Source organism: Sarcophilus harrisii, chromosome 1 (genome assembly GCF_902635505.1).
Source record: "Sarcophilus harrisii chromosome 1, mSarHar1.11, whole genome shotgun sequence".
NCBI lineage: Eukaryota > Metazoa > Chordata > Mammalia > Dasyuromorphia > Dasyuridae > Sarcophilus > Sarcophilus harrisii.
This window is the reverse complement of record NC_045426.1, coordinates 497,602,147-497,614,765: the sequence shown is the minus strand read 5'-3', so window position 1 is coordinate 497,614,765 and position 12,619 is coordinate 497,602,147. Positions and strand designations below refer to the sequence as shown.

At 34.3% G+C, this 12,619-nt stretch overlaps 1 protein-coding gene across 2 annotated transcripts in view; it reads left to right on the top strand.

Annotated features, from left to right (window-relative positions):
- The window catches only part of MYOM1 (myomesin 1), a 153,800-nt gene that overhangs the window by 123,148 nt on the left and 18,033 nt on the right, over positions 1 to 12,619 (top strand). For both annotated transcript variants that reach the window (XM_031946590.1, XM_031946591.1), the window contains 5 exons: positions 260 to 304; positions 6,646 to 6,782; positions 9,031 to 9,175; positions 10,942 to 11,001; positions 11,280 to 11,347. In XM_031946590.1, the coding sequence (XP_031802450.1) occupies positions 260 to 304; positions 6,646 to 6,782; positions 9,031 to 9,175; positions 10,942 to 11,001; positions 11,280 to 11,347 (455 nt within the window). The remainder of the gene's footprint in view (positions 1 to 259; positions 305 to 6,645; positions 6,783 to 9,030; positions 9,176 to 10,941; positions 11,002 to 11,279; positions 11,348 to 12,619) is intronic.

Here is a 12,619-nt window from a genome sequence, read left to right as displayed (position 1 = left end):
ATTTATGATAATAAAATACCATTTTTGTATTGTGTGAAAGGTCAAATTGAACATTTCATGTAGCCAAAAGAATGCTGGATTGGAAATCAGAATACAATGTTTCACCTATGACTATGGACAAGCAACCTCTTTAAAGCCCAAGTTCTGTCATTTGTAAAATAATATAGTAGAATTTGCTCTATGATAATGTATGTGAAATATTTTTAACCTATATTATTATTAAGTACTAACTATTATCTGTTTTTCTTTCTTTTCCCAGAGATGAAACGTTTACTTGCTCTCAGCCAAGAACACAAATTCCCAAGTAAGAACAAAAAATATTTATGGGTGATGGTCATCATACTATGTGGTGTGTTAATTAACATTGATAGCACTGATAGAAATAGGTAATTTAGGAACCTTGATGGGATATACATTTTGGCAGTCATAAATGTGTCTTTCTAGTAGTGCTTCCTTGTAAATTAAAAAACCAGATGATGTTATTATTTTTATTTACCATTAATAATTAGTTCTCTAAATGTACTGAGGATATTCATGCAGTACATGTTTTCTTTAGTGTACGAAACACCCAAGAGGCTCTTTTCATCGAAATATAAGCTCTAGATTACAGAAATAATTTTTATCTAAATATCTTCATATCATGCTTGTAACTTTCTTCAGATATTCATTTTTTTTATGTCTCCAGGGAAAGGCAGTATAAGGTCATAGTTAAAGGTCTGGCCTTGAAGTCAGTAATCAATAGGTCCATAAGCATTTATTAAACACCTACTATGTGCTGAGCAGTTAGGTGGCACAGTGGCTAGACCACTGGACCTGAAGTCAGGAAGACTTTAGTTCAAATTTTACCTCAAATGCTTATTTCTAGTTATGTAATCATGAATGAATCATTATGCACTTTCTGCCTCAATTTCTCAATTCTAAAATAAAGATAATAATAACACCAACAGTTGTGAGGTTCAAATGAGATAGTAATTGATAAGCACTTAGCAGAGTGTCTGGCACATATTTGGAGCTTAATAAAGGCTTGTTCCTTTTTCTGTGTAATAACATAAATAAATTCAAGGAAGGACTATCTTCACGTCCCACCTACAACACAAACTTCCTATGTGACTGTGATCATGTTATTTAAACCCTTGGTGCCCCAAGTAATTCTTCAAACTATAAGTTACAGATAGAGTTGTTGAGTTGCATCAGAGGAGGAAGTTTCCATGCTGGGATTTCTCCATACTGATGAAATCATAGACCAGAGCCAAAACAAATGTCTCCTTGCCAAACTGAATTGTTTTTGAATATAATCTGATAATAGTACAAAAGTAAGACATAGGTTTCTATCATTTTAGACACTCAAACTAGAGTTTGCCAGCTTAAACATAAGGAAAACTAATTAAGATAAACAAACTGGTCAAGGAAAGGGGCAGAAAGGCCATTGGTTCATCTGATATATATATATAATATGGCTCCTTTAAGACTTTATAGCACACTCTGCTAGTGACCCTCTTATATGAAAGATGAGATGCCCCAGCTAAGTGTTAGGAGTGTATAAGCTTGTAAGGAGACTCTGAAGATACAATGACCTGAAAGCATCTTTTGCCATTAAAATTCATTAGCTGAGACAGAAAAACCTCCAGAAAGTTACTCCCTAGAACTTGTGTTTAAAACACTAAAATAGGAACTAATGCAATGTTGTTATAAACACGTGATCCTTACATAACTCAGATTTCCTTTGCATTCCATATGCTAAAAACATAGCTACTTCTTTTAAAGGCTGTTTGTCTAATTTTAAAGAACTCCAATTCCTACTATAAAGGACTGGGAAAATAATTTCTTATTCTTTTTTTCAAAGGTAAAATTTGAAAGAAAAAAAATGGTTTTCTATAGTTGCCTTTTGTTTGCAAATGTATTAGCTCTGACTAACTAGGCTTCTGTCACTAATTCCCTGTGTGACTTAAATCAAGTCAATGTGCATTTTTAAAGTACCTCCTATGTGCCAGATACGACCCTAAGTACTAGCCTAGGGATACAAACAAAGGCAAAAAACAGTCCTGGTTTTTGAGGAGTTCATAGTCTAATGGAGGAGACAATATCTAAAGAACTGGGCACTGAAAAACTATATACAAGATAAAATGGAGATAATCAGCAGAAGAAAAACACTATGAATGTTGGAGGGGGAGCAGAATCAAGCAACTCACTTAATATCTCTTCATCATAGTGTTCTTGTCTACAAAGTAGGATTTACAAAATTTCGTTCTACATACTTTAGAAAGACCTGACAGGAATTAGTGCACTATTATTCATGAGTTTTAAAAAATGAGTAAATTTAAGAAAAGGAATACTAATTTTTCCCCTTGTTAGGAAGAAAAAAGATCTCAAAAAGCCTTGTGGCTAGTACCATCCATTCTTTCATTCCCAGGGATCTGTCCTCCCATTGGAAAGTTAAAAATGTATGGGGATCATTAACTTGTACTTTGGTTCCCATCTCACACTAAATCAAATGAAGATGAGCCACAGTAATGGACCTTAAATTGGATAATAATGAAGCAGAATCCTAGAAATAGTAATAGTCAACTTTCAATTATTTGTGCAAACAGAGGGGGCAGCAAGCAGTCAACCAAATAATCAGTTAATAAACACTGATTGAGTCCCTAAATAGCAAAAGTCATTTACATTCAACTATAACAATAGAGAAGAGAAAAAAATGAGGGTATAGCAAATAGTGACTCAACCCTGAGTTAGGGATCTGCAAATGTTCTGATGCACTTGGAAACATAAGTAGAATCACTGGTACTAAAAATAGAATTGATCAAGGAATAAGTAATTTTGACATCTCTTATTTGAGATTTTTTGGGGAGAGAGAGATAGATAAGAGGCCTAGAAGTAAAGGAATGAATATGTAACTTATATAGATCAGAGGACCAAATCATTAAGTCTATGGAGAGTTAATGCATCTCTCTAAGAATGTAAGTTGCAGGTGTCTATTTGCAGTAAGAGAAAAAGTTTCTTTGCTGAGAGGTCACTATAAGAATGAAATCACAGGTCTGGCTCTACAAAAAAAAAAGTGGAGGCAAATGCCAATTCCTCAATACAAAGGAAGCTATTTGATAACTCTTTAAATAGCTCTTTAAATAGCCTCTGTTCAATGAGAGCTTGAAAACTTTTTATTTTAATTTCTAACATGAGGGTAACATTTTAATAATCTTACAGCATGGAAATTTGATTGATAACATTTATTTCTACAAACCTGTTGATAAGAGTATAAATGACACACTTAACTTGAATCTGCTTCCACTTGTAAATGCTGACTTACAATAATTAAATTATGTTTTAAAGATTTGATTAGTTGTTAAGTGGTAGATAGATGGCACAGTGGCCAGATGCAGAGTCTGAAGTCAGGAAAATACAAGTTCAAAAACTGACTCAGACACTTAATAACTTTTTAACTCTGGACAAGTCACTATATCACCATTTGCCTCAGTTTCCTCATCTACAAAATGAAGGTAATAACACCATCTACCTTCCAGGGTTGTTGTGAGGATCAAATTAAATAATATTTATAAAACATTTTGTGAACATTAAAGTAATATATATATATATGCTTTTTAAAATAATTTCTCATGAAATTTAATGAAATTTGGCCTTCCATTACATTAAGATGATAAGCTATTCAATAAATTCTTCAGTCTAAAAATTTTTTTGAACAATTCAGAAATCTCTAAACCAGTCCTTTGGGAATGCAGATGTGTAGAAAAGCCTGGGAAAGTATCTATTTTTCAGTTTAGGTTTGCATTTCCTACTTAAGCTAAGAAAACTGAAGTGAAAGTAAAGTTATGTCATTTACAAGAATTCTGGTGCCCAGAAAGTGGAACTGGTGGTCAGTCAGTGCCTCTGGTGACAGCTTTAGCTATAGAGCAGTTGTGGGATTGATACTCTCTCATTGGCCAGTTGCTGAACAGATGTGGTACTAAACCAAATTAGAATCTGCCTGAGGTGTTAAGAAAAGTAGGGCTGAGAGCAAGCCAGAAAATGCAAACATTTAAGGCTAAAATTAGACAAATTTTTCTCCATGTTTTATTGCATTGGCCACAGTAGCAGAGAGGCAGAATTTATACATCTGTATCTGTTTACCAGGGTGATCTGTACAGACAGAAAGAGGCAGTCTGGCATAATAGATAGAGGGCTGGCATGGGAACCTAGAAGACCTGGTATTGTCTCTGATACAAATCACCTGAGTAACTTTGGAGTCACTTAATCTCTCAGAGCAACTGTCCGAGACTCTAAGCTACAAATGAGTTAACTATTCTGTTTTGATGGAGAGCATTTCTATAATAGAAGTTTGCTACCATCACCAGCAGTGATGAAATCACACATGTGGACTATAAAAATATATATAAATATATTGTCTTTTTGAATACCTGCATAAAGTCCAAAATGTGGATGGGTTATAATTATTACATATATGTCCACATATTTATGTACATGTCTTTTACACTTACTAGTATGCATGTAGACAATAAATAGAAATCATTTGGAAGAAAAAAGATAATTATGACCTTTTCATGGAAGATAAAATGCAAAAATATTGTAAAACTTCTGTGTGACCATAGTGGAAGGGATACTGAATTTGGAATCACAGAGTTCAAATATGGATCCTGTGACTTGTAAACTGGGTAATTAATCTTGGGCAAATCAGTTCATCTATCTAGGCCTTGGAAAATTCATCTATAAAGTGAAAGGAATGAATTAGATAACACTTGACAACCATAAATCTACAATCCAATGATCCCACAAACATTGCTGTTCATTAGTTTCGATTGTGTACAGTTCTTTGTGATCCTGTTTGGGGTTTTCTTGGTAAAGGTACAAGAGTGATTTGCCATTTCCTTCTCCAGCTCATTTTACAGATGAAGGAACTGAGGCAAACAGGGTTAAGAAACTTGTCCAGGATCACTCAGCTAACAGATTTGAACTTCAGGCTCCACACTCTATCCACCGGGACACCTATCCACTATGTCATTACTTATGCTTGATAGCTACCAGGTGATAGTGTTTGCCATAATTTCTGCTGTCCTAGTAATAATAGAACTCAGGTTTTTGGAACACAGTGATTGTGTATACCTCCTAGAATAAGCATTATTTCTCCTGAGCCTTAGTTTTTTGTAATCTCTATAACTCTACAAAATGGTCCTTTTGACCACTAAAGGTCACCTCCCTCACCCAATCAACCTCCCACGTTTGTCTTGTGCCATAATCTATCAAAGGAACTGAGAGAATCTGTCACTGACCTCACCCTACAATCACAGTTCCTGAATTTATCTTTCCTCCAGCTGGGATCATTTTAACTTTCATCTGAAACTGACGTGATTAATCCGCCCAGATGCAAATCAGAAATGCTATGTGTAGATTTTTTGTTTTTTAGTTCACTTTAGACCTTTGATTTCATTGAGGTCGGCAACTCCCAGTACAGTAGAAATTCTCTCCATTAAAGCAATTAAGCAATTTATTTGCAAATAGATACAGCTCAAGAAAAAAAAAAAATGTTTCCCTATCTATATACACAAAAGATCATGAAAAAAAAAGGATACCTGCTTGTTAATATAAATTGAAGCTGTCCAATTTACAGGTAAGTTAGTAGATAACAAGAATTTGTTAAGTGCTTTCTATGTGCCATGCCCTGAGCTAAGCACTGGGAATATAAATAGAATCAGGAAAAATATTGACTACCCTCACCCTATATTCTAAAAGGGAAAAGTAACATATAAGTGTGTGTGTGTGTGTGTGTGTGTAAAGAAATACCTGGATAGATGACTGCTGGCAAAAATCCTTAAGAGTCGGAAGCACTACTGGGAGATCAATAAAACATGACAAGTCTGGAGCAGTCTCCAAAATGAAAGACTAGAAAATAATTTGCCAATATGAGAAAGAGACTGTCAGGTGAAAGGCTATTGTAAGGTTTGAAAGTCTGAGGCTTTCAAGGAATTCCAGGTTGAAAAAACACCTGGGTAATGGTGGCAAAGGGAACAGCTAGATGGTATAATACATAGAGTGCAGGAACAAGAGTCAGGAAGACCTGTATTCAAATGTAACCTCAGACTCTTAATAGCTGTGTGATTGACTGGGCAAATTATTTAACCCTGTTTGCCTCAGTTTCCTCGTCTGTAAAGAGCTGGAGAAGGAAATGGCAAACCCTTGCAATGTCTTTGCCAAAAAAATTCCAAATGAGATCACAGAGTCAGACACAACTGAAAAAGTTATTGATTCAACTATGAGACCTTCACTATATTGAAAGTACTGGGTATACAAAGAAACACAAGAGATAGTACCTCTCAAGGAACTCATATTCTAATGGGGAAGACAATATTCAAAGAACCCTATGAAAACAAGCTACAGACAATAAATTGGAGATAAACAGCAGAGGGAAGGCACTAGCTTTAAGGGAAATCCACAAAAGCTTCTTGTGGCAGGTGAGATTTTGGCTAGGACTTGAAGAGAGTCAGCGGAGTGAGAGCATTCCAAATATGAGGATGGCCAGTGAAAATTCCTGGAATTAAGAGATGAGCTTCTTGTGCCAGAAACAACTGGGAGGAAAACTACACATAATTTAATTTGTTAACATCACTATTGCCACTATCATTTTCCCCCCATATATAGCTGTCCCACTTAAATCTGAGTTGGCCGTTGAAATTATGGAGAAGGGAGAAGTTCGGTTCTGGATGCAGGCTGAAAAGCTCTCAGGCAATTCCAAGGCCAATTATATATTTAACGATAAGGAAATTTTTGATGGGCCGGTAAGTGTCATTCTTTTTAGTCTCTTTTGATGTCATTAAAACAGAAAATGGTGGGAGAAGGTATTTGATTGTAACCTGAACTAATTACTACAACATCATGGAGGGGACATTTCAGTTTATGTGTACATGGAAGGAAGAGCTAGGAAAATACAATTTCTCTACTGAGACAAAAAGACCCGTTTCTGGAAAAGTCTTATAAAAACCAGGATTATTACATGAATTAAAATGAACAATTTTTAGTATTGAACAAAGACTTCTGCAAATTATGGAAAAATAGTTTCCCAGACTTTCATGCATTAAAAAAATGCCATTTTTATGACAATGGAGTTAAGATATCCACACTGAAATTTTCTCAACCATCAACTACTAAAATGGTGAATCTACGTGTTGTCCTCTAAGAATTATCATTTTTTTGACCCCAGTTATTATCTATCTTGAGACCAGAGCAAACTTGGGAGATTGAAGAAGAATTGGAGATTTATGTTTTGCTGCCCCTAGCCTAACTCCACTATCCTGTTGACTACATTTGTTTATCACCACACATCACTAGTGCTATGGATTTAGAAAGGGTGGAGAAAGATGACCCGTTTCCATCACAACCAGCAATTCTTTCCAATCTAAATATCACTTTGGGAATGGGAAGTATGAGTGTGATAATACCTTCAAGCATGACAGCTTTGGGGCAATATAACTCACTAGTGTCTAGATGAGAGTAATGATGAGATTTTTTTTTCTCTGAATCTTTATTTATTTAATATGTCCTCCCCAGTTACATTCAAAATAAAAAACTAAAACCAAAAAAAAAAATTTTTGTTTCTAAAATTTTTAAGTTCTAGGTTCTCTCTCTTATTCCCACCCACAATTAAGAAACTCTTTATGAAGTTATGCAAAACATGTCCATTAAAGTCAAATTGTGGGGAGGAAAAACCATAGATCTTTCACTCTAATGAAAATAAAAACCCTCAAGAAAAATTAGAGAGACAGAGATTGAGAGAAAGAGAGAGAATGCTTCAGTCTGTGTTCAGACACAATCAGTTCCTTCTGTGGGTATGGATAGGATTTTTCATTGTAAGTCCTTCAGAGTAGTCATGGATGATTGTATTACTGAGAATAGCAAAGTTATTCATAGCTAAAATGATGAGATTTTAAGAGAGTCAAGATGATGGAGAGGTAAAAAGGGGGTACAGCAAAGAATACACCCATTACTTATACTGGTTCTAATTTTAAAAAAGACAAAAAACTAGCACATGAATTTAACATTTTATGCTAGTTAGGTTTGTTTAGTGCAAATTAGTTTTAAGACAATTTCAAATTTATGGACATATTCATTTGAATGTGATTGCCCAAGGGAATATTATTAAAATAACTTATCATTTCACTTACTATGTAATTTCCTTTTTAAAAAAATTCCCTGTGAAAGAAAGGTTCATAATATGATAAAGGCTTGTAAAAATACTGAAGAATCAACGTCAGTGACTCCATTTCTCATCTCAGTGTAATGGCCATCTCTCTGTATGTTCTCATACTGAGTCTTATCCATATTTTTTCATAAATACTCCACAATCCACCTAATGTGCAAAGACCTTCTTTAGCTCTTCCTACAAACTGTTTATAGCTTGGCTTTAATTCTTCAGGCTTTTGGATTTGGAATTTATGATTTGGACAGAAAATGGGCCAGATTTTATCTTTGTGCTATTTTTTTCCAAAAAAAAATTTTTTCCTAAACAAATCAATAACGTAAGTTATCTGAGAGCAAATTGTTTTCAAGCACCATCACTGAGACAATTATGTCAGAATGTCTTTCAATAATATGATCAAAGTCCAGAAACTATGATATAACCAAACCTTAATACTATGTGCTATGATCTATATATGATATCCTAAGTACAAATAGTGTTTATCTATTAAGGTCTGAGTACATCTTATTATCTCCTTGTTCCTATGACTACATGTGCTTGAAAGCAATAAAGCTGTATTTCTGAAATTCAGACATTTTACTAACTCAATTTGGCCTTTTCTAATCAATTCATTTGAATTAATGAAGGTTTATTACATTCCCCATAATCTATTCCATTTTCTTAGATTTATGCTTCGAAGAGTATTACCTGAAAAAATTTATAAAGAAACCTCGCTAAAATTAGTACTCTGTTTCAATAATTTTTTTTTAATTCTAGTGTTAGCATTTTATTTAATTATATTGCTACTGCTAAAAAAAATTTTCCTCTTGGTTTTTCAATATGTGCTGAAGAAATATAAGATGCGCATGGACCGAAACACAGGAATAATTGAAATGATTATGGAGAAACTTGAGAATGAGGATGAGGGAACATATACGTTCCAGATCCAAGATGGAAAAGCAACCAATCAATCTACTCTTGTTCTCATCGGGGATGGTAAGAATTTTACTATATCTTTATTTGCCCTTGAGTTTTCTTACCTTCCTCATTAAAAATATCCCTCAATACAAAGACAACCAGCCATAATTCATAAGAAATAATGGGGATGAAATTCTTTGTTCTAAAAATGGCTCTTTGGGACAAGAAATAGAAAAGAATAGAGGAAGAAATTTAGGCAACATAAAAACAAAATATGTCAATAAAATTTCTTTAAAAAGAAAGAAGTAATGGAGATGGTTTCTCAACTTTTATATATTCATTATATGATTGTACATCCATGCTTTCCATAGGACTACAAGGCAGACAGGATTTTAAAGAGGTCACTAAATCCATATTTCTGTCCCTAGGCAAAACTGCTCTTAAATTATCACAATAGAAATAGTAGCCTATTCTTAAAACTGCCAGAGGACATTGTTATACAATATCCCTTGGTAAAAGAGTGTGAGTGCTTTCCAACTAAAGCTTGACATTTCTACCATTTTATAGCTGATATTTATTGCAAACAAGCTAAAGTGAAAGAATTTAAAATTCTCTACATAGTGATATATTTGCTTTAAGAGTTTATAGGTCCTCCTGTTTTTGAAAGTCTTCAGGTAAGGGTTGAACAACCATTTATAATGCATTATAGGAGGATTTCTTTTCATGTAAGGATAGCCACTTTAGTTTAGAGACTTTAGCCTCTTTTAACACTTGATTTCTGTGATTCTGTGATAAACTTAAGTCCTTCAAAGGATCTGGAATTCCAATGGCATGGCTACATCTCTGATGTTTATCATAACCATTCTATACATCAGTACAAAATCTCATATGTTGTAGTAGCCAGAAAAATTCATTACTTGGTGGCCGTCCTTCTGTCATTGAGCCTTTTTGAATTTAGCCAAAATAACAAATAATCCACAGAAGGCTTTCCCCACTGATTTGGATCTGCCTGAGTAGCCTGCTAATGTAGACTCTGAGAATCCACTGTCACTTATAACTGTAATGAGGGAGAAACAGAGGCAAGATAGAGATTAGAGAGTTTTAAATAATTTATTGAAAGTGGGAGATTGCACTGGGGGCATGATGCCTCCAGAGCTGATGTCCAAAGTATCCAACAGAGAATGTGAGTTCTCAATGACATATTTATACACTGTAGCTAAATAAAGGCAGGGGGGTGAAGTCCAAACTCTGGTGAGCAGGGAATCTCCAGGCAGGAACTATCAATCTGGTTCTAACAGGTTGGAGGGTGTGGGGGAGTAGGACCATAAATTCTAACAAATGGAAGGTAAGAAGGTGTCTGGCTAGAGACAGGATGTCTGAAAAAACAGAAGATGTCAATTAGATATCTGAGATAGTCTTATCTTGAGTTTACACACTGACAATTTATTACCTTTGAGTTATACCAATCTTGATGAACTTAATGAGGTAGGGTTTGCAACTAAGGGGATTAAGGCAGAACAATTAAGGAAACTGAGGCAGAACAATTAGGGAAACTGAGTCAGGACAATAAAAGGGAACTGTGGCACAACATAAGCAAAGATAAGGCATTGTGGAGGTCATGTTGATATTAATGCAAAACTTGGCATATATAAAATACATTCATAATCATTGCATCTGATAATGATAATCTAGCCAATGTAAGCAAGCATGGAAAATGCAAATCTTTATAATGGAACATTTACATTAGACAATGAAAGGCAGAAGCTTCAAGCATGATTAACTACAATCTCCACATCTTGTGTGCTCAATTTTATATCATAGTCTTCTTTGTATTTTGTTCCTAGTCTACAAAAACCTTCAGAAAGAAGCTGAATTCCAGAGAAAAGAATGGATCAGGAAACAAGGTAAAAGAAGAGACTAGGAAAAGAAATCCTTTTCTTTGAATTGTAAGTAGATATACACATAGATTTTTTAGAACAAATTAAAATGCAAACCCTTTTAAATAAATAGTGTCTTATAGTCCAGGATATACATTTGAAAAAAAAATCTATTTGAACTATTTTTAAATGAAAAAAATGTAAATTTTCAAAATTTAATTTAAAATCATCACCTTAAGAAGAAAAGAAAATTTAATTTTTCTCTTGTGATGAATATGGTCATGGCTGACATCATTTTTTTATAGGTCCTCATTTTGCTGAATATCTCAGCTGGGAAGTGACTGGTGAATGCAATGTACTGTTGAAATGCAAGGTAAGAAACATTTGAATTTTTAAACATGATGCAGAGGAATCAGACATAAAGACAAATAGGAAATGAAAAATTAGATCATATGTTCATCTCTTCGAGTTGAACCAATGTGATAAAATATATAGGTATATGGCATATGTCATAAATGTCATTCAATAATTTATGCATTTATAAGTGTATATCCATAAATATACATAGATGTATGTATCTATATATATTTATAAACTGTTGAATGACATGTAAACTTTTTGGCACAAATTATTAATATGAAATGTTTCAGATAAAATCACATAAAGCTGTCAAGAAAACAAAAAAACACTAGTTATTTCCTCCTAACTTTAGTTGTTCCTGAGTTTATTCATTTTCAGTCCCTGGGCATCTTGTATCAACTTTGTTTTAGATTATGCCTACATGTTTAGCTGCTGTTGGTTTTGTTGTTTGTCCTCCATTCTTGAAGAAGACCATGACATCATGGAGTTGAGGCCATGAAATACAAGTAAATTGAATTTGAGAGAGGGTGGGCTGTGCAAGGTCACCAACCTTGCTCTCTTCTCTGGAGCCATGAGCCCAGTGGCCAGATATAGATCAGGATAACTGGAGATGACCTGGAGGAAGTGGAAGACCTTGACCATTCAAGGCTCAAGTCTTTAACAGGTCTCATTTTGACTGAGACAATTTTCATTTAGTGGTAAAGATTAGGTAAGAAACGAGGCAAAGATTAGTCTCTTTTAGGACCTAGTGGCAAAAAAAAAAAAGTCTGTCTGGGCAGAGAAGACCCTCAGAGTTTCTGGGCAGAACTATTCTGGAATGGTCTCTGCTACAATTTGTAGTTAAATATGTTTGCTCTGGTCAGCTTACATAATGATGACCTTCTATACCTCTGAGTGCCTCCCAGTCACGCCACTGGGACAGATCACTCTGGAAAAACTGGGCTGATGTGCCTACACACAAATAGTGAGCAGTTTTGCAATTAGGCTGCTGAGTATTGTTGCTTTGATACAATAGCTAAGCTATTGTAAAAAAAATAAACTACATTGCCTATCATCCTATAAAAATAAATGAATTTTCAGATAAATGAGACATAATAATAAATATATTCCACCAAATATTCATTTAGCATCTACTAGGTGCAAAATTTTGTGCTAAGAAGAGAGGAGGGGCAAAGGTCACTTCTGTATAGAAATTATGACATATATAAATGGTATTTTGTATCATAGATAGTAGAACTAAGCTCATTCAAATCTACAAATACTATTAATAAAGTTATTAAGCACC